We start from the raw sequence: 22,500 nt of genomic DNA, 5'->3' as shown, positions 1-22,500 counted from the left end.
GACATCCATGATGAGTATCTGAGCTGAGAAAAATGGGAAGACTTCCAGAAACCTGCTTTATGTAGAAGTTCACTTATTATAAAACTTATCAGGAAAGACTTAATGAGCTCAATCTGTATAGTCTAGAGGACAGAAGGGAAAGGGGGGGGGACAGGATCAAAACATTTCAATAGGTTAAAGGGTTAAATAAGGTTCAGGAGGGAAGTGTTTTCAATAGGAAAGTGAACCCAAGAACAAGAGGGCATCATCTGAGGTTAGTTGGGGGAAAGATCAGAAACAATGTGAGGAAATATTATTTTACTGAAAGAGGAGTAGATGCTTGGAACAAACTTCCAGCAGACGTGGTTGGTAAATCCAGAGTAACTGAATTTAAATATGCCTGGGATAAACATACATCCTAAAATTCCTAGAGAGGCCCCATGGAGGTTTCTCCCTGCCTTTTCCGGCCTTGTTTCCTCCCAGGAGATTCCTAGAGAGGCCCCATGGAGGCTTCTCCCTGCCTTTTCCGGCCTTGTTTCCTCCCAGGAGATTCCTAGAGAGGCCCCATGGAGGCTTCTCCACGCCTTTTCTGGCCCTGTTTCCTCCCAGAAGATTGCGGTTGCAGTTTCGGAGGCTTGGGTTTGTAAGTGGAATATGGTTCTTGAGAAGAGGCAAAAAAATATTGAACACCCGGTTTTTATCTAGAAAAATTCGTAAGTAGAGGCGTATTTTGATTGATTGATTGATTGAGACCATATACCATGAGCCACACTTGAGCCGACTGAGCTTCGATCTGCCAAACTGCTGGCAGTCGGCAATCAACAGAAGTAGCTTGTAATACCGCACTCTAACCACTGCACCACCGAGGCTCAGCAATGATGCTGCCAGGCTAAATTGGACGCTTTCCTGTTTCTTTCTCTTTTCAGAAAATCCAGGCAGTTGAACACTGTGGGGAGAAGCCTCCGTGGGGCCTCTCTAGGAATCTCCTGGTAGGAAACAGGGCCGGGAAATGTGGGGAGAAGCCTCCGTGGGGCTTATCTAGGAATCTCCTGGGAGGAAAAGGTGGAGAGAAGCCTCTGTGGGGCCTCTCTAGGATTCTCCTGGGAGGAAAAGGTGGAGAGAAGCCTCCGTGGGGCCTCTCTAGGAATCTCCTGGGAGGAAAAGGTGGAGAGAAGCCTCTGTGGGGCCTCTCTAGGAATCTCCTGGGAGGAAAAGGTGGAGAGAAGCCTCCGTGGGGCCTCTCTAGGAATGTCCTGGGAGGAAAAGGTGGAGAGAAGCCTCCGTGGGGCCTCTCTAGGAATCTCCTGGGAGGAAAAGGTGGAGAGAAGCCTCCGTGGGGCCTCTCTAGGAATCTCCTGGGAGGAAAAGGTGGGGTGAAGCCTCCGTGGGGGATGAGGTTTCCTTCAGAGGAGAATGTCCCGAGTCGCAACCACCTGTCCAGCCTCTTTTGCACAAGTGCTGCCTCAGCACTTCTGCAAGGCCAGCTGGAGAGGAGGAGGAGAACAAGCGCACGAGTGTTTGTCCTCCGACTCCTCACCCCTCTTCCCTGGACACAATGGGTCCTCCTTGTGTTAAGCGAGGAGGAGGAGTGGGTCAAAGCTGGGTTGGGTCATTGTTCATTGTGCCTTGGGTTGAGGAAGGTGGGCTCGCTACAAAGACTTGATTCTCGGCTGAAATAGAATGTACTTTTTTTGGCCCAAGAAATGTCCTCCTTAATCTTTTCTTTAAAAGAAAAAAAAATACAACCACTCATGTACACCAAACAAACCCACTGTTTCTTCTTGCACTATGATTCTTCGCTTTACACAATGGATTACATTTCTAAATATTTGCTTCAAATATTTAAAAACTAAGCCTTTTTTTTTAAAGAAAGAAAGAAGGGAGGGAGGAAGGAAGGAAGGAAGGAAGGAAGGAAATAAATCATACAGATATCAAGTTTCCTCCTGTAATCCGCTCTCATCTTCTTTTTTCCAAATCTTTGTACTCCAATAAAAGCATTGTGGTGCAAACAATATACAACTCCAAAACAAGAGGATAATAATAATAATAATAATAACAACAACAACAACAACAACAACAACAAAACAACAACAGACAGGGGCAGCATACAAATCCAATAAATAAATAAACAAACAAACAAACCAACCAAAAAATCAATAAATAAATCAATAAATCAATAAATCAATCAATAAACAACAACAACAACAAAGTTGGAAGGGACCTTGGAGGTCTTCTAGTCCAACCCCCTGCTTAGGCAGGAAACCCTACACTACTTCAGACAGATGGTTATCCAACATCTGCTTAAAAACTTCCAGTGTTGGAGCATTCACAACTTCTGGAGGCAAGCTGTTCCACTGATTAATTGTTCTGACTGTCAGGAAATTTCTCTTTAGTTCTAAGTTGCTTCTCTCAGTTTAGTTTAGTTTCCACCCATTGCTTCTTATCTTACCCTCAGGTGCTTTGAAGAATAGCTTGACTCCCTCTTCTTTGTGGCCACCCCTGAGATACTGGAAGACTGCTATCATGTCTCCCCTGGTCCTTCTTTTCATTAAACCAGACATACCCAATTCCTGCAACCGTTCTTCATATGTTTTAGCCTCTAGTCCCCGCATCCTCTTTGTTGCTCTTCTCTGCAGTTTTTCTAGCATCTCAACATCCTTTTTGCATCGTGGAGACCATGATTAAAAAAGGATGCTGAGACTCTAGAAACAGTGCAGAGAAGAGGGACAAAGATGATTAGGAGACTGGAGGCTAAAACATCCGAAGAACGGTTGCAGGAATATATTTCGATCATACTGCTCATCTGTCTGGAACCCATACCACATCTCAGACATCAACACCCTTGAAAATGTCCAAAGATATTTCACCAGAAGAGCCCTTCACTCCTCCACTCGAAACAGAACACCCTACGTAAATAGACTAACAATCCTAGGCCTAGAAAGCCTAGAACTACGGTGCCTAAAACACGATTTGAGTATTGTTCACAAGATCATATGCTGCAACGTCCTACCGGTCAATGACTACTTCAGCTTCAACCGCAATAACACAAGAGCACGCAACAGATTCAAACTTAATACGAACCGCTCCAAACTTGACTGTAAAAAATATGATTTCAACAATCGAGTTATTGAAGCATGGAACTCACTACCGGACTCAATTGTGTCAACCCCTAACCCCCAACATTTCTCCCTTAGACTCTCCACGATTGACCTCTCCAGGTTCCTAAGAGGCCAGTAAGGGGTGTACATAAGTGCACTGGTGTGCCTTTTGTCCCCTGTCCAATTGTCTTTCCTCTCTTTCACCTATCCTATATATTCTCTTCCTTTCATATATCCTCTCCTCTAAGTTCACTTTTACCCTTGTATATATTACCACATGTCTATTTTTCTTCCTATGTATTTGTGTATTGGACAAATGAATAAATAAATAAATATATTTTGATCGCACCTGGAGGAAGCTATTTATCTGAGGAAATGAGGATGAGTGTTTCTTCTGTAAATTATCACCTTTCTTCTACCGTCATAGCTCCACCGATTGCTCAGATGTCCTTTTCTTGCTCATCCGAAACACTCATCCTGTACTACAGGTATAATCTGTAGACCAATGTCCCAATCTTTTAAAATGGCCTTTCGGGGGGGGGGGAAAGGAGTGGGAAGCCCCCGAAGCCTCAGATAAAACCTAGAAAATTAAGTGAGAAGTACGCAGGGGGATGAAAACACAATCATGCCAAAAATGAGTCAGAATTTGCCTAATAATTGCCGTGCTTTACAGAAAGTAGCTGTGAATCATTGATTTGCAGAAACACATGCTGTGGGGTTCCAGAAAATAAAGGCGACTGAGTTTTGCAAATACAGCTGACAACTGTATTTATCTCTCTCTTTGATTCTATTTTTCCTTTTTTAAAGTAAGCTCTCCTGAATGTTCATTTTGAAAGGAATTATGAAGTAACCAAGCTGGACGCAGGCCCAAAAAGAAAAAATAAAAGCACCCGGAATCAAATCTTTAGTAGTCCAGAGCAACTCAGAACAATAAACACACACACAAGGGGGGGGGGGGAGGACACTTGAAACTGTTATTCATCACAAAGCCGTAGGCAGAAGTTGGTCGGCAATTACTTTGACCCCCACTGTTTTCACAGAATAGGGAGGGCTCTGCTGTTTCCCAGCAGTTGTCTCTTCCTTCTTAGTTGATAACTCAAAGGTTCTCGGTGAGCTCTTTCCCGTTGCAGCTGAGTAGGGGATCATTTTGAAGCAGCCAAGCTGATTGGCTGGTTGAAGCTGGGAACAAAGTGGCGTCTTCAATGACATCTTCATTTCTATCATCTATCTATCTATCTATCTATCTATCTATCTATCTATCTATCTATCCATCTATCCATCGACCCATCGACCCATCGACCCATCGACCTATCGACCCATCTATCTACCCATTGACCCATCAACCCATCCATCCATCCATCCATCCATCCATCCATCTATCTATCTATCTATCTATCTATCTATCTATCTATCTATCCATCTACCCATCTATCCATCTACCCATCTATCCATCCATCTACCCATCTCTCTACCCATCTACCGATCTACTCATCTATCTATCTATTCATCTATCCATCTATATACCCATCTACCCATCTATCTATCTATCTATCTATCTATCTATCTATCTATCCATCCATCCATCCATCCATCCATCCATCCATCTATCTACCCATCTACCCATCTGGAGGCTGTTGGGGCCTGGATGGGTGTCAACAGACTCAAACTCAACCCTGAGTGGCTGTGGGTTTTGCCTCCCAAGGACAATTCCACCTGTCCGTCCATCACCCTGAGGGGGGAATTATTGACCCTCTCGGAGAGGGTCCGCAACTTGGGCGTCCTCCTCGATCCACAGCTCACATTAGAGAAACATCTTTCAGCTGTGGCGAGGGGGGCGTTTGCCCAGGTTCGCCTGGTGCACCAGTTGCGGCCCTATTTGGACCGGGACTCACTACTCACAGTCACTCTTGCCCTCATCACCTCGAGGTTCGACTACTGTAATGCTCTCTACGTGGGGCTACCTTTGAAAAGTGTTTGGAAACTTCAGATCTTGCAGAATGCAGCTACGAGAGCAGTCATGGGCTTACCTGGGTATGCCCATGTTAATCTAACACTCCGCAGTCTGCATTGGTTGCTGATCAGTTTCCGGTCATCCATCCATCCATCCATCCATCCATCCATCCATCCATCCATCTATCTGACTTGTATCCACCCTTCTCCGAAGACTCAGGGCGGCTCACAAGGTACAATACAAAAACAATATGTACACAAATCTAATTAAATAAAACTATAAACTAAGATCCCATTATATTAAAAACAGCCAATCAACTCAGTCACAACCACGCATCACATTTAATAGTTGTGGGGAGGGGCATGATCTAGCTGCCCCATGCCTGGCGACATAAGTGAGTCTTAAGACTCTTGCGAAAGGCGAGGAGGGTGGGGGCAGTACGAATCACTGGAGGGAGCTGATTCCAGAGGGCCGGGGCCGCCACAGAGAAGGCTCTTCCCCTGGGGCCCGCCAAGTGACATGATCTGGTTGACAGGACCTGGAGAAGGCCGACTCTGTGGGACCTAATCAGGTCCATTCCCCAGCCGGTCGAATTGCCATCTTCTTGCTGATCCAGAACCAGTAATGGGCTGCTGCCCCCATGGGGCGGAGGGGGAATGCAGTGGGGATAGTAAGTTTATGCACTATTTATTGAATATTACAATAAATAATATTACAATAAATTATTAATTTCTTTATCATTTGTCCCCTTGATTGCATTAGCCATTTCGTCCATCCACGTTTCTTTTTTTTTCAATATATTTTATTAATTTTCTTAAAATAGACAAAACTGACAAATATACATTTAACATAGAAATGGGGTTGTATCTTCCCCGCTTATTCTAGAAGTAAAATTTCAACACAGAAAAAAGAATACATTCAAAAAATGCTTAAAATCAACTTATTACTTAAACTTTTTATAATAAATCTTCATACATAAACTAATTCTAGCATAACTCTTGAATCTTATCCCTACTAATTCAAACATAACACTTAAATCATATCTCTACTAATACAATTGTCTTATTTATTTGTTTGTTTATTTTTACTTTTAATATTTCTTCTTGTTTCTCCATATATACATTTTGTTCCATATCTCATAAAATTCTGTTTCTTCTTGATCTTTTAACTGTCTTGTCATCATATCCATTTCAGCGCAATCTAATATTTTTTAAATAACTTCCTCTTCTTTGGGGATATTTTCCCCTTTCCAATTTTGCTAATATATTTTCCTGGCCGCGGTCAAAATATGAATAACTAAATGTAACATTTCTTTCTTATATTTCTGATTGGTTATACCCAGTAAATAGAATTCCGGGGTTATTTCTATCTCCTGTTTTACTATTTCTTTTATTATTCTTTCTATCACTTTCCAGTAAAGCTTAACTTTACTACACGTCCACCATTGATGGTAATAGGACCCTATTTTCTTCTTACACTTCCAACATAATGGAGAAATCTTTGGGAACATTTTTGCTATCCTATTTGGTGGGAGGTGCCACCTATAGAACATTTTAATTTGATTTTCTTTTAGGGAAACTGATTTTGTCATTTTCCAATTTGAACGTCCATCCACGTTTCTTAACCCTGGTTTCTCTTGTGTGTTTCAGACCAGCAAAGGGGATGCCCTTGCCAACCGTGTGCAAAACACCTTGGGGAACTACGATGAGATGAAGGACCTTCTCACCAACCACTCCAACCAGAGCCACCTTGTCGGCATCCCAAAGAATCCTGCGCCGCAAACCCCCGTCGACAAAAATGAGCCAAGCTTTTTCCCCGAGCAAAGGAACCGGATGGTGGCGCCACACCAGATGGGTGGTAACGCCTCGACGGCGATGCCTCCCCCGTCTTCCCTGTCGTCCAATTCAAGCTTGGTGAATGGCCACCAGAGTAGTAGGAAATCCAGGACTGACTGGACCCGTGGCAACCATGGCTCTAGCGGGGGCCAGTCGAACCCACCCGTTAGCCAGCCCAATCGGACCAAACACAGCTCTTCTCACGAGCCGACCCAAGGCCGATACGAGGACCTCTACCCCTGCCAGAACGAGCCGCAGAAAGCCGGAGGAGGGGAGGAACTCAACACCCCGCCTTCGTCTTCTTCGCACTCGAGGAGGCACAATCACTCCAAATCCACGGCAGCGGAGCACTCCTACAAGGAAACCGCCCACGCGAAGTCTCCGGTGGATCTGGATTTCCTGAGCCACGGGTCTCCTCTCCCTTCGACGTCGCTGCTCTCGGCCGCTAACAATCTCTCCAACCAGAACTTCCCTCCTGGGCTCCACTGTAAAAGCAGTATGGTTCAGCAGAAGCCCACCGCTTACGTCAGACCCATGGATGGCCAGGATCAAGTCCCCAATGACTCCCCGGAACTAAAGCCACCCGTAGAAATGGAGGGGGTCTATGGACACCAATCCTTTGGAAGTCTACTCGAAGGGAAAACCAGTGGGTCCGGTTCTAAGAATAAACTACCAAAGCTTACCATTCCTCAACTGAGTGAAGTAAGTGTTAGCTTTCTTTCTTTCTTTCTTTCCTTCCTTCCTTCCTTCCTCCTCCCTCCCTCCTTCCTTCCTTCCTTTCTCCCTTCTCCCTCCTTCCTTCCTTCCTTCTCCTTCCTTCCTTCCTTCCTCCTTCTTCCTTCTACCATCCCTACCTTCTTCCTTCCTTCCTTCCTCCTCCCTCCCTTCTTCCTTCCTTCCTTTCTCCCTTCTCCCTCCCTCCCTCCTTCCTTCCTTCCTTCTCCTTCCTTCCTTCCTTCCTTCTCCTTCCTTCCTTCCTCCTTCCTTCCACCATCCCTACCTTCTTCCTTCCTTCCTTCCTTCCTCCTTCCTTCCTTCTTCCTTCCACCATCCCTACCGTCTTCCTTCCTTCCTCTTCTCTCCTTCCTTCCTCCCTCCCCTCTTTTCTCTCTTGCCCAGTATTCTTGTCTTTACGATCTACCACCTATTGCATTTTTTGCCTTGACTTTACGGGAAAACACATCTCCCGTTTTCATTGATTTATTGTTGATGTATTGGTGGGTTTTGTCCAGGTTCTGCTTTGTTTTCTCTTATCAGCTGTGGGTTGTTTTTTTCCCAAAAGTCAACTGGACTTTGTTTTTCCTTGATGACATTTCATTTCTCATCCAAGAAGCATCTTCAATTCTCCTTTAGAATTCAAGAAGCTTCTTGGATGAGAAGGAAAATGTCTTCAAGGAAAGACCATGAGACAGATTCATGGATGCCAAGGGTATCAGTGGTTATGGACAATGGGTGGGCCACAGAATGCTGGACTCGATGGGCTTTGGCCCGATTCATCAGGGCTCTTCTTAGGTTCTTAGGTTCTTACAAAGTCCAGTTGCCTTTTGAAGAAAGCACCTTTGGTACAACCAGGGCCTCCATAGACAATCGGCTATGTCATTCTCGCACAGAAACAACTTTCTGAAGTTCTCTGTTGGCACTAATTTTAGTTTTCCTAAAAAGAATAACACAAGCGTCTTTGTGGGGACCGTGGTTTACAAAACCCATACACACAGCCACCCTCGTATGTTGTGGCCTTGATCCAAATGGGATCGCTGTGGCCTTTCCATGGAATAAAATTGTGTGTCCATTTGGCAGAGGTTGAGTCAACTTAGCCATGACTACCTCAGTCAGGTTCTGTTCAGGGTGACTTTTATTTTTGCTCTTCAAACCGACTTTCTCTTCACTAACTCTCATGATTCATAGCCGGTATGGCTTTTCAGAATCTCGTTGTGAGTGTTTGCAAGAAAGTGAAAAATGGGGAGAACAGATGTGGTCCTCAAAGCCAAAAGGATACACTTGCACCCTTTGTAATATACGCTGGGGCAAAACCCAAGACGTTGGTTTTGGCTTTAGATCCATGGGGAAACGAAACATTCTCGCAGAACCAAGGAATACCAAGGTAAGAACGGCGTGTAATAGTGGACGGCTGGAGAATTAACGGCGAGCCAGGGTGTTACGAAGGCTCGTTTCTTTCCATTTGCAAATGTCACGGGTGTTTGACCTTAAGTCAATGTGTTGCCTCTCTGAAAAGAAAAATAGAGGCAAGGGATTAACGGATGCTCAAGGAGGTTGAGACATGATGTGTCAGTAATGCACATGCTGTCAACAATCGACCTACACAAATGTCCAAAAACACCTTGCTATCCGCTTCCCATTTTATAATATACTGTACTGCTCAAAATAAATAAATAAAGGGAACACTCAAAGAACACATGCTAGATATGAGTGAGTGAATGAAATATTCTCATTGAATACTTTGTTCTGTACAAAGTTGAATGTGCACAACAGCATGTGAAATTGACAGTCAATCAGTGTTGCTTCCTAAGTAGACAGCTTGATTTCACAGAAGTCTGATTGACTTGGAGTTTTATTGTGTTGTTTAAGTGTTCCCTTTATTGTTTTTGAACAGTGTATGTCAGCTATAAGGGAGATTGTGGTTGTGGAGCTTGTTGTATAGTCTTGCAATCTTTTCTTTCTCTGTGTGTGTATTGGACTCTACACTATATCTTAGTCTTCTTGTGTAATCCTAAGAGGCTTTGTTGGCATTTGGCTTTCTAATTAAAGATAGCATTTCTTTTTGGTTGTTGTTGTTGTGAAGGCAACAATAAGATTTATGACATGAATTTATGAAATGCTGAATGACTGGACAATTTGGGGGTGGAAATAATATGAAGCCATGTGAAATATACTGCTCCAAAAAATAAAGGGAACACCTTAAACAACAAAATATAACTCCAAGTAAATCAAACTTCAGTTGACTCAGCCTTCCAGATTGTTGGGGACAAGAGGCTGATTCTGCAAACCCCTTTGAGAGGGCTGTAAAAGCACTATGAAGTGGTACATAAGTCTAAATGCTATTGCTATTGCTATTAAAGGAGAAGGCAAAATGTGGGGGGAGAATTCCTCATCATTATTTATTCACATTCCAAGGAAGATACGGTAGATGTGTTTTTTAGGAAAGTTTGGGAAAAGTTCTGGGAACAGCCCTGAAAAACTTTGAGGGCTGGGTGGGAAAGAGGCCTGTTTCTATCAATTCGAAGCTGAGGTTTACTTGCAGATGGTGGTTTTATTAGAAAAAATGTATTTGTTAATGAACGTAACTTTGTACACAATTGCTATGCAGATGTTTCTGTTTATTTTTACCTTGGGTTAAAAACCTGCTGGAGGATTCGGTTGCAATTTGTCACTGCTATTGTTTGGCAAGGAAATAATTGCATGCAAAGGAAATAATGAGATTGCAAAATCAGACAGATCTCCCTGTCTATTTTTTTAAAAAGATACCAGCTCCATTAAAAGACAGATAGACAGATGATAAATATATGATGATAGCTAAACAGCCATACAACTAGACAGCCATACAGACAGAGAAATGGGTGGATGGATGGATGGATGGATGGATGGATAATTAGATAGATGATGGATGCTGGTAGATAGAAAGCTAGAAAGAAAGAAAGAAAGAAAGAAAGAAAGAAAGAAAGAAAGAAAGAAAAATAGAGATGGATGGATGGTTGGATGATAGGTAGGTAGACAGGCAGACATACAGACAGACAGATAACAGGGATGGATGGGTAGGTGGATGGATGGATGGGTGGATGGATGGATAATTAGATAGATGGTAGATGCAGATAGAAAGATAGAAAGGAAGGAAGGAAGAAAGGAGGAAAGAAAGAAAGAAAGGATAGATAGACAGACAGACAGACAGATAATAGAGATGGATGGATGGATGGATGAATAATTAGATAGATAGACAGACAGACAGACAGACAGACAGACAGAATGTACATAAATTGGAAAAGATATAGCTGTCGCCTTCCAAATTAAGCATTGCTTGTCTACATCATTTACATTCGATTTCTAATTTACAGTTGGGCACAGCTAAAGGGCCAGATGTGGGTCAGAGGACCCCCTAAACTGCCCAGCTGTTGTCTCCATCAATGTTTGCAACTGTGCAACCAAGAAAGTTCTACTTCACTTGTCGCCACCCACTTAAAGCACGAAGGACGCAAGCTTCTCTTGGCGTTCCTTCTAAGAAAAATATTTTGACAGGCTCAGCATACAGGGAAATGATAAGCTTTTGTTACACGCTTTACAAATCACTCTGTTATCACCGAATGCTTTGATTAGTCCTATCTCTGCAGAGATAGATCTATCCACACCTGGTTCCAGCGCTCTTTCGGGATTAAAGAGTATAGAAAATTGACAGGTAGATAACCATATTGATCAGCTCAAGCTGAGCAGTAAATGCCAGCAGCTTTATATCAGACGTATCAAATTTGACCGGCACGGTAAAGTTTAATAAGGCATTTTTAGTGGGTATTTGATGGCTTTCGGTTCTTTTTTTTTTTAATGGAAGGAAAAGTGGGAGAAAACCCAGGTTAATGAATGCTTTGCTTTACGAGGTGTTCTGTCTGGGTCCCCCCAGACGCCAACACCAACCAAAAAGAGTAGCCAGACACACTGGTAAAAAGCAAAGGCAGTTTATATAATTCCAAGCAAACACAGGTAACAAAAACTGTTCTTACAGACAGGAACACTATGAAGCTTCACAGAGGTTTCACGAAGGCCAGGCAATAAAACAGGATTCTTGCTGGCAAAAACAACGCTTGAGATAATAAAACCCACGCCTCCCCCAAGTCTTCCAGACTTCTAGGCCACAAGCCAAGATCAGAGACGCCGAGAATTGAAGCAAGGTCACAGGACTCCCAACTGATAACTCTCCACAAGACTGTAAGGGCGGGCCTGCCTTTTCAACCCTGCTGAGGAGAACCACACCCAAACCCAGATGTTGCCAATTCAGGGATGGAAATACCTTTCTAATTGGCCCCGTCTTTGAGCTGCTTGCCGCTGCCTCATGTCTATTATAGCCTGTGCGTCTTCATCCAATGAATCCAGGCTACTAGCTGGGGAGAGCCGCCCCGGGGCTCTCAGGCTGCTCTCCCTCCTCCTCTTCCTGACGTTCCTCTCCCCCGTCTGCCTGGTCCTCCCCCTCCTGTTCACTGTCCTCCTCCTCTGGGCATGGATCCGGCAGAGATCCAGCCGGTCCCTGAGGAGCCTCAGGCTGAATCACAACATGAGGGTTGCCTAGAAAGTAATGCACCACATTTTTTTCTTCAATAATTATTTATTGAACACAAGGAAACTTACATACAAGAAAGAATGATGTTTCTTCCACACACTCTATTTTTCCCCGTTCTATGGCCTTCCTCCAGCGAGACACAAGAGCATCTATGCCCTGTCTCTACCACTCCTTGTTCTGGTTACAAAGCCATTTCTGCATTGTAATGGCCACACCCTCTGTGCCCAGCGACTAACCGTACTTCTGTCGACTGCAGATTCTCCATAAACTCTACACAAACATTTGTGAATGTTCGCAACAGTTTATTCTCTACAGTGAGAAATTCAATGATGACAGGCTGCTTGTAATGTCCATCACTTACAGACGCCATTTCAAAATACTGCTGCAGCTACGCTGTCTGTCTTAAAAAATGCAAAATTTATACATGCACACCTGGCAATTCAATTAATGTATATCTATGAGTGCTGGTGAGACCACATTTGGAATGCTGTGTACAGTTCTGGAGACCTCACCTACAAAAAGATATTGACAAAATTGAACAGGTCCAAAGACGGGCTACAAGAATGGTGGAAGGTCTTAAGCATAAAATGTATCAGGAAAGACTTCATGAACTCAATCTGTATAGTCTGGAGGACAGAAGGAAAAGGGGGGACAGGATCGAAACATTTCAATACGTTAAAGGATTAAATAAGGTTCAGGAGGGAAGTGTTTTTAATAGGAAAGTGAACACAAGAACAAGGGGGCACAATCTAAAGTTAGTTGGGGGAAAGATCAAAAGCAACATGAGAAAATATTATTTTACTGAAAGAGCAGTAGATCCTTGGAACAAACTTCCAGCAGACGTGGTAGATAAATCCACAGTAACTGAATTTAAGCATGCCTGGGATAAACATATCCACCCTAAGATAAAATACAGAAAATAGTATAAGGGCAGACTAGATGGACCATGAGGTCTTTTTCTGCTGTCAGACTTCTATGTTTCTATGTAAAGTTTTGGATTCGTACTTATTACTATAGGCTGAGAAAAATAAAGTGGTGCATTACTTTCTACGCAACCCTTGTATGTCAAAGCGAGGCTCTCTCTTTGTGGTTGGATATTTCATCCCCTTATTAAAAAAAAAAGTATTTTAGTTTTGCTTTAAAAAAAAATAAAAAGAAAAAATACCTTCAGAGGGTGAAAAATAATGGGCTGGAACAGGCATTTAGGCTGAAATTCTTATGCCGGGTTCCTATTTCAAATAAAATTAAAAAACATCACCCTAGCCAAAACCCAAACCGGAGCCTCGAACGTTCAAGCTGCATTCTGAAAGTCTGGCCATGTGGTTTATATTTGCAAATATTGTGAGAAGTAATGCTTTTTGCAGTTCGTCTTAACGAAGAAAATACGCGGTGGCGCTACTCGAGAAAGATGCCAAAAGGGTTTTGGTTTAATAGTCCCGCGCATTTCCCCGTGCTCACTAATTACCTAGCAAAATTCTGGGAGAGACCTCTAACCAGCATTTAAAAAGAAACAACCACCTGGGGAAGATTAGAAGTCAAGATGGCCTTGTTAAGGACTTGGGTACGTCTTGGTTTGGGTTTGAACATCGTCTGACATCTGCAACTGGATCCAATTATCAGGTAGGGAAGAGTTTTTCAGCCTTGGCAACTTGAAGACATGTGAACATCAACTTCCAGAATTCTGGGGCATCCTGGAAGTAGAATAGAATAGAATAGAATTTTTTTTTATTGGCTGTTCTGTCTGGGTTCCCCCAGACCTCAACACCAACTGGAAAAAACAGCCAGACACTCTGGTAAAAGCCAAAAGTATTTTATAACTGGAAAAAATAAGCACAGAGGAAAACCTGTTCTTCCCAACAGACAGGATATAATACGGTACAGCAGGGTCCTGCTGTCCAGACAATACAGCAAGCTTCTTGCTGACCCCCCCCCCCCCAAGGTTTCAATAGTCAAAGGCACAAACCAGGATTCCAAGACGCCAAAGTTCACAGTCAGGTCCCACGACTCTCAAAGATAAAACTCCACAAGCCAGGAAGGGTGGGTCTGCCTTTTAGCCTTTCCCAAGAGCACCACACCCAAACCCAGCTGTTGCCACTTTAATGCTAAAAGTATTTAGCCAATTGATTCCGTCTCTGAGTAGCTCTTCGTTGTCGCAGATCAATTATGGCTTGTGCACTTTCCTCTAAGGAATCCAGGCTGCTTGCTGGGTAGAGCTCCCCCTGGTGGGACTCTGGCTGTCCTCCCTCTTCTTCAGCCTGGGATTCCTCCTCCTCGTCTGTCTGCACCTCCTGTTCCTCAGCCTCTCCCTCTGAGCTGGAAACCGACAGAAGGTCAGCCGTTCCCGGAGGGGCCTCAGACGGAACCACAACATTGGCCAAGTCTGATTGGACACACAAGGAATTTGTCTTGGTGCATATGCTCTCAGCGTACATCTTTATTTATTTATTTATTTTGAATAAAATAAAAATTTGAGCAGGGAAATTAAAACAAAAACAAACCCAAAACAGAAATGGGAAGGGGTCTATTTTTCCCCCTCTCTCCAGAAGCTTTCAGAGAAACAAGGAAGGTGGGAATAAGAAGACCAAGCGATGCTCAGAATTAAAGCCCCGGCGATTAAATGGATTAAAGTGGCATCTACAAGTAGATCAGAGGGAGCATTTATAATGGTTCATTCTGATGATCCAGTCTTTGTTTCCCCCCTCCCCAAATGCCCCCCCAGCTCTGGAAGAACGAAAGAACAAGACCTTAGCAAAGGCTAGAAGCGTCTCCACTTTCATACATAATTAACGGGACCTCTGTAAATCATTTCTTTTTATCTGTCAAACATTGTAGCACATAACCTGCATTGATTGTCACAGGAGTCATAAATAAGCAATGGATATGTCCACCAATGTTTTGACTTTGAAGCATCTAATGCGGTTGGGGGGGGGGTTAGCAAATCCATTTTAGTCGTGTAACGACTTTGCAAACACTCTTCTCTGAAAATATAGGAACGGACAAATCTCTGTATCCCCCCTTCTGATTTGCCAGTTCTTTTTTAATTTGATTTGATTTATTTTTTTATTTTCAAAATCCCACATGGAGAAGGGCAGGTGTTTCTCCACGCCTAGAAGCCCAGGCCTTGTTTTTTGATTCATAGATTGCTTTTTGCAAGAATTTTCAATTGCTGCCAGTTGTTGTTTTTTTTAAATCCAGGAAGTGATCACCTTGGCGTCCTTAGCAACCTGCCGGTGACGTCAAAGCTCCGCCCTCGGAATCTCTTTGTGGGAGGGATTCCCTGTTTGGGTTCGAGTTCGGGTTCGGTTCGGGTTCGGCTGAATTTTGCATAAAGTTCGTCCAAACTTGCCGAACCCGAACACCGTAGGGTTCGCCCATCACTAACTACCACCTTTTCCTCAGGGAACTGAAGTTATAGTACATAATCATATGTGGTTAATGGTTTGACTAATCAGAGTAAATAACTGTTTGGAGGAACTGCCCTTATTTAATATATATTTGCTCAGAATTGGAGACTTTAAAAAAATCCTTCCACAATTGAGTTTCTCAGGAAATTTACATTGCAAATAACCAGGTGTGTGTAGGAAAACCTTTTTCCCTTTGATGTTGTCTGATAAATGCCTGATAAATCAAAAATGTCAACATGAACTATCAATATAAAATTATTAGATTTGTATTACATATTGTTTTGCTACTATTGTTGTGAGCCGCCCTGAGTCTACGGAGAGGGGCGGCATACAAATTTAATTAATAATAATAATAATTATTATTATTATTATTATTATTATTATTATTATTATTATTATTCATTTATTCATTCATTCATTCATTCATTCATTCATTCATTCATTTATTTGATTTGTATGCCACCCCTTTCCGTAGACTCGGGGCAGCTCACAATACAATAAAAACAGCTTATAACAAATCTAATAATTTACAATATAAAATATTTAAAAAACCCATTATTAAACAGACATACACACAAGCATACCATACATAAATTGTATAGGCCCGGGGGAGATATCTCAGTTCCCCCATGCCTGACGACAAAGGTGGGTTTTAAGGAGTTTGCGAAAGGCGAGGAGGGTAGGGGCAGTTCTAATCTCTGGGGGGAGCTGGTTCCAGAGAGTCGGGGCCGCCACAGAGAAGCTCTTCCCCTGGGGCCCGCCAACCGACATTGTTTAGTTGACGGGACCCCAACCATCCCACTCATACCAATCATTCATATTACATCCATCCCAGTCATCCATTAATTAAGAATCCCCCCAATAATATTAAAAATAGATTAAATTAGTAGTAATTTAAATAATAATAATAATAATAATAATAATAATAATAATAATAATAATAATAATAATAATAATAATAATAATAATAATAATAATAAGCTGGTTTTAAACAGAGCAACTCGAAACCGAGTTCCAGGGCAGATACCTCCCAATAATGACATTTCCATAGGTGCTTAAGTTCAAATTAACGGTTCCAAAAACCCAAATTAGAGTCAAACCTGACGCAACCAATTTACTCAGCACAACAATCACAGGCAATGAAAAGTTCTCTGCTAGATTGCTGCTTAAATCGTATCACCCCGGCTGCCTCGGTGGGGGACCAGTGTAGAATAATAATAGCTGCTGGCTAAATGTAATTTAATTATTGGGGAAGGTGGGTGGGGGTAGATCTTGCATTGTTTAAAAAGAAACATTTATTTTCCTTTCCTCCACCAGGTGTTACCAAGCTTTTTGAGGTAGAAATAATGACTGGCAGGCACAGGGACGCCTAGGAAAGGATGCTATGGATTGGGTGGAATTGATGCGGTGAATACCTGTGTATTATTTGGTGTCTCCTTCTTATAGAAATCAGAATGTGTGTGTGTGTGTGTGTGTGTGTATTCAGTGTGCCTACACACACACACACACAAACACACACACATATTTGTCCTAAAATGGGCCTGTGATGTGGGCAATGAGCAATGAGCATTATATAAGATAGCTAGAAGTATCACAAGCAGGAAGAGGGAGATTGTGATCCCGCTATATAGAGCGCTGGTGAGACTACATTTGGAATACTGAGTCCAGTTCTGGAGACCTCACCTACAAAAAGATATTGACAAAATTGAACAGGTCCAAAGACGGGCTACAAGAATGGTGGAAGGTCTTAAGTATAAAACGTATCAGGAAAGACTTCATGAACTCCATCTGTATAGTCTGGAGGACAGAAGGGAAAGGGGGGACATGATCGCAACATTTAAATATGTTAAAGGGTTCAATAAGGTCCAGGAGGGAAGTGTTTTTAATAGGAAAGTGAACACAAGAAGAAGGGGACACAATCTGAAGTTAGTTGGGGGAAAGATCAAAAGCAACGTGAGAAAATATTATTTTACTGAAAGAGTAGTAGATCCTTGGAACAAACTTCCAGCAGACGTGGTTGGTAAATCCACAGTCACTGAATTTAAACGTGCCTGGGATAAACATATATCCATTGTAAGATAAAATACAGGAAATAGTATAAGGGCAGACAAGATGGACCATGACATCTTTTTCTCCCGTCAGTCTTCTATGTTTCTATGTTTCTAAGATCAACTATGTCTTCAATGGGGATTTTAATACTCTGACAACGTTATTAGGGGACTCGCGGAAGCTTAATAATTTTAGTAGTTCTTAATAAGTTTTTAACATTCCGGATATTATTATGCATATTACATATATGTTGCCTTTTGGAAAAACCATCTTTCAGATCCTACAACCATTGTATTTTTCCACTTACTCTTTCCCCATATGGATCGTTAGAAGGTGATGACTTCAGCATCTCCCATGGGCTTTGGAGGTGATCTCACGGGAAGTACCATCCCTGGGTTTTAGTGGTCCACATTTTTCTGGGACTGAATTTCTACTGTTGAACTCTAATTTCTGAGCTATAAGGCAGAGCTTGGGGGTGGAGTCAAGAGAGGAATCAGCTTAGAGTAGTTACGTTCCCACAAATACTTAAATTGCAGCCTCTCTTGAATTAAAAGAATTCAAGTACTGTACTCTAAGCTGAGTCTTATCTAACACCAAATTAATGCTGAACACTAACTAGATTCTTGTGAATAATAATTAATAATAATAATAATAATAATAATAATAATAATAATAATTTATTAGATTTGTATGCCGCCCCTCTCCGAAGACTCCATGAGGAGTAGAGTAGAGTACAGTAGACTGGAGTGGAGTGGAGTGGAATGGAATATAATAGAATAGAATAGAATAGAATAGATTAATAGCTGGAAGGGGCCTTGGAGGTCTTCTAGTCCAACCCCCTTCTCAGGCAGGAAACCCTATACTGCTCCAGACCAATGGCTGACCAATCTCCTCTTTCAAAAAACTGCCAGAGTTGGAGCATTTACATCTTCCGGAGGCAAGTTGTTCCACTGGTTAACTGTTCTCACTGTCAGGAAATGTCTTCTTCGTTCTTGAATAGTTTCCATCCATTACTTCTTGCCCTGCTCTCAGTTGCTTAACAATAATTCATCTTAATAATAATTAAATAATAACAATAATAATTTGGCAGGATTACAAAAAAAGGCTTGGTTTATATTCTGTCTTTAACAAGACCGGGCAACTCCAGATTGATCTGTGTGCATTTGTTGGGGTGTTTATCTATCGGTCAACCTTATTTACCGAAGCTACGTATAGGTGAGCTGTAAGAAACCTGATGTCAACGTTAGGCAAAGAAGCAACAGGGAAGGCGGAGGAAAATAGGTCAGAGTGACTTGCTCTCTCTTTACACTGCTACGGTTGATTGGGTATTCTCATCACCCTTTGTTTAAAATCATTTTGGAATTAATTGGTGTTCATTAGCATGAGCCTTTGTAGAGAGTTGCAGAAACAGTCATTAATGTAGCTAATAAACATAAAGAAGAACTGGAAAAAGGATCCTATTACCGGGTCCCTGCAGGCTGTTAACTAACATTTTGAATAAGAATACATAAACATAAATTAAACATTTTTACCAAGTGCTAAGAGAGTGAAGAGTTAGCTTCCTACTGAATAATAATAATAATAATGTTTTGAAATATAGGACTTCTTCTTCTTCTTCTTCTTCTTCTTCTTCTTCTTCTTCTTCTTCTTCTTCTTCTTCTTCTTCTTCTTTCTTCTTCCTCCTCCTCCTCCTCCTTCTTCTTCTTTTTACCCAAATAGGTTTTGCATGCAAAGATCCAATCTCTGTTTACATGTAATCAGGAATAAAATCCTGGGTAAACTGATGCTCCGACTAACTTATGAAATGCTAACATGATACGTTGGCTTCGGGACAGATTGGAGTTGATAGGGTTGGCTCAAGAGAGGTGAGGATGGAGGTAGAGAACAAGGTGACCTCAATCTCCCAGGCGCAGGTAGAGAAACTGGGTTGAACTTGGAGTCAAAACTGGACCTCAAAGGTGGGTGTGGAATTGAATTCTCCACAACATTCTAGGCAGAGAATTGAATGAGGAATGGAGTAGAATGGGATGGAATGAGGTGGCGTGGCATAGAACAGAACAGAAAAGAATAGAATTAGATATTGGAATGAAAGAATAGAATAAGAAGGAGTGGGGTGGGGTGGGTGGAACAGAACAGAACAGAAAGAACAGAACAGAAAGAACAGAACAGAACAGAATAGAATTCTTTATTGGACAGGTGTGATTGGACACACAAGGAATCTTCTTTGGTGCAGATGCTCTCAGTGTACATAAAAAGAAAAAAATACATTCATGAAGAATCTATCTTATCTGTCTGTCTGTCTGTCTGTCTATCTATCTATCTATCTATCTATCTATCTATCTATTTATCTATATCTATCTATCATCTATCTAACTAACTATCTATCTCTATCATCTATCTATCTACATCTCTCTCTCTCTCATCTATCTATCTATCTATCTATCATCTATCTATGAAGAATCTATATCTATTATCATCCATCTACCTACATCTCTCTCTCTTTCTCCCTCCCTCTCTCTCGTCTAAATCTATCTATCTATCTATCTATCTATCTATCTATCTATCTATCTATCTATCTATCTATCTATCTATCTATCTATCTATCTATCTAATTTGTATCCTCCACAGTCATGGACCTTTTTTTGATTTACTGAAGCGAGTGTCAAAAAGCTTGCTTTCCCATTACCATATTTTTAAAGGGTCAAGGACTGCAAAGAACCCCATGTTTATTTTATGTCCTCCGGCGGCGTCATCTGTAACCCTTTCTGGTCATTTTGGTGTCGAAGTTAAACTGCAGAAAGGTTCTTAATCAACCTAAATGGCCAAATTATTCTGCGGCTGAGCTTGAATTTCCCTTGTCATCGTTTGTTACGGATGCCTGTCACCGATCATCTGCAAATAAGGTCAGGCTGATCAAAATGCATTATGCAGATGAATGGGGATACACACCAGGCTCGCAAACGCATTGGAGGGCAATCGCTCCTGGCACTAACTTGCAGTCTCACAGTCCTCCACACCTATTAAGGCGGGTTTTACCCTGTGTAATATCTTGAGTGTCTATGCGACATTTCGGTGAAATCACATTCACCATCGTCAGGCTGAAGTTGTTACCTTCGTGCTGCTTTGAATATAGTTTGTATGCAAATATAGTTTTTCGCCCTGTTTCCTCCCAGGAGATTCCTAGAGAGGCCCCACGGAGGCTTCTCCCCACCTTTTCTGCTCCTGTTTCCTCCCAGGAGATTCCTAGAGAGGCCCCACGGAGGCTTCTCCCTGTCTTTTCTGGCCCCGTTTCCTCCCAGAAGATTTCGAGAGGCCCCATGGAGGCTTCTCCCTGTCTTTTCCGGCCCTGTTTCCTCCTAGGAGATTCCTAGAGAGGCCCCACACAGGCTTCTCCCCGCCTTTTCTGACCCCGTTTCCTTCCAGGAGATTCCCAGAGAGGCCCCACGGAGGCTTCTCCCTGCCTTTTCCGGTTACAGTTTCAGAAGCTCAGGTTTGTAAGTGGAAAATGGTTCTTGAGAAGAGGCAAAAAAATCTTGAACACCCGGTTCTTAATAGAAAAGTTTGTAAGTAGAGGCGTTTGCAGTTAGAGGCACCACTGTATTATCCCAAAATGCTCCAGCCTTAACTCTTATTTACGGACAGGCGCGAATAAACTGTTCCAGATACTGCTGAAGAATGGCAAGTGACCCACAGTTGGGTACTTTATCCCTTTAATTTATTTTTGATGCCGCGTGTGCAGTTCCCCGAATATCTTTTGTGAGCTGTAATAAAATAGCTGCACTGCAATTTTGAATGTATGTCAAGCGGAGCATGACCTGATATGCAAATTTAATACCAAGGTGCCAAAATGGAATTCATAATGTTTCGCCTCGACTGAGCTGTTTTAAAGCAGTTTAGAAATCAATGAATATGTAATACGAAGGTGATAAGGCCTAAATAAAAACCCTATTTATCTACTGGGGGAAAAGTATTTATACACAGAATATTTAGCCCGAGCAGAAAAATGGACAGAGTTTCCAATTATATGGTTTGCCTAAACAAATGCTAAATTGTCTGTCCCAAATAAATCGCTACTAAACCAGGTTCTGTGCATTAGATACTCTCTGTTGCTGGAAATACTTATTAGTGTTTTGCCTTGTTTATTGGTCTACGATCCATCGAACGAAACTCAAAATGGCAAAACAGAAATGTCCCAAATTGACCCTGTAAGTCAGTGATGGGGGTGTTAAGTTTATGCACTATTTATTGAATACTTAATAGATTTTTATTGTCCGTACTAGTACCTTAGTGTATGATCCCTAATTACTTTTAAAATAGGAAATAATTAAATCATGTTTTTACCCATAAAGGGTAAATAAATCATTTTTTAGAACTGAACTTTGATAGCAATTAAAGAAAATTGAGCTACTTGCCTAATCTGTTATCATACTGAACTGAAGTGATCACCTTGGCGTCCTTAGCAACCTGCTGGTGAGGTCAAAGCTCCACCCCCGGAATCTCTTCGTGGGAGGGATTCCCCAGGTCCTTCAAAGGGAGGTCTTCACGTAAAAATAAACACTGTTATTTTTACGAAAAAGGACACCGCAGTGGCGCTGCAAGCAAAGGGCGGTCCTTTCACGTAAAAATAAACAATGTTAAGTAAACCGTAAAAATAAACCTTGGCGTCCTTAGCAACCTGCCGGTGACGTCAAAGCTCCGAACGCCGAATATGACCCGAACTTTACCCGAAGTTTGAAAAAAATTTCGGGTTTGTGTTCGGCATTCCAAACACCACGAAATTCGGTACGGACCTGAATTGTGCGAGTTCAGTTCACCCATCACTACTTTTGAAGCCTTTTTGGCAATATTGTTGCAGTGGGCTTTGGAATCCCCCAAATACTCATTCCACAATACTTGTCCAGATACA

The 22,500-nt window shown here is 42.1% G+C and overlaps 1 protein-coding gene across 1 annotated transcript in view; it reads left to right on the top strand.

Annotated features, from left to right (window-relative positions):
• Positions 1–22,500, top strand: part of AFF2 (ALF transcription elongation factor 2) — a 331,886-nt gene that overhangs the window by 106,683 nt on the left and 202,703 nt on the right. Inside the window, 1 exon segment of the mRNA XM_070759954.1 lies at positions 6,678–7,565. Coding sequence (XP_070616055.1) covers positions 6,678–7,565 — 888 coding nt within the window.

The sequence above is a fragment of the Erythrolamprus reginae genome, chromosome 8 (assembly GCF_031021105.1).
Source record: "Erythrolamprus reginae isolate rEryReg1 chromosome 8, rEryReg1.hap1, whole genome shotgun sequence".
NCBI classification, from domain to species: domain Eukaryota; kingdom Metazoa; phylum Chordata; class Lepidosauria; order Squamata; family Dipsadidae; genus Erythrolamprus; species Erythrolamprus reginae.
This window is presented reverse-complemented; position numbering and strand designations above follow the sequence as displayed.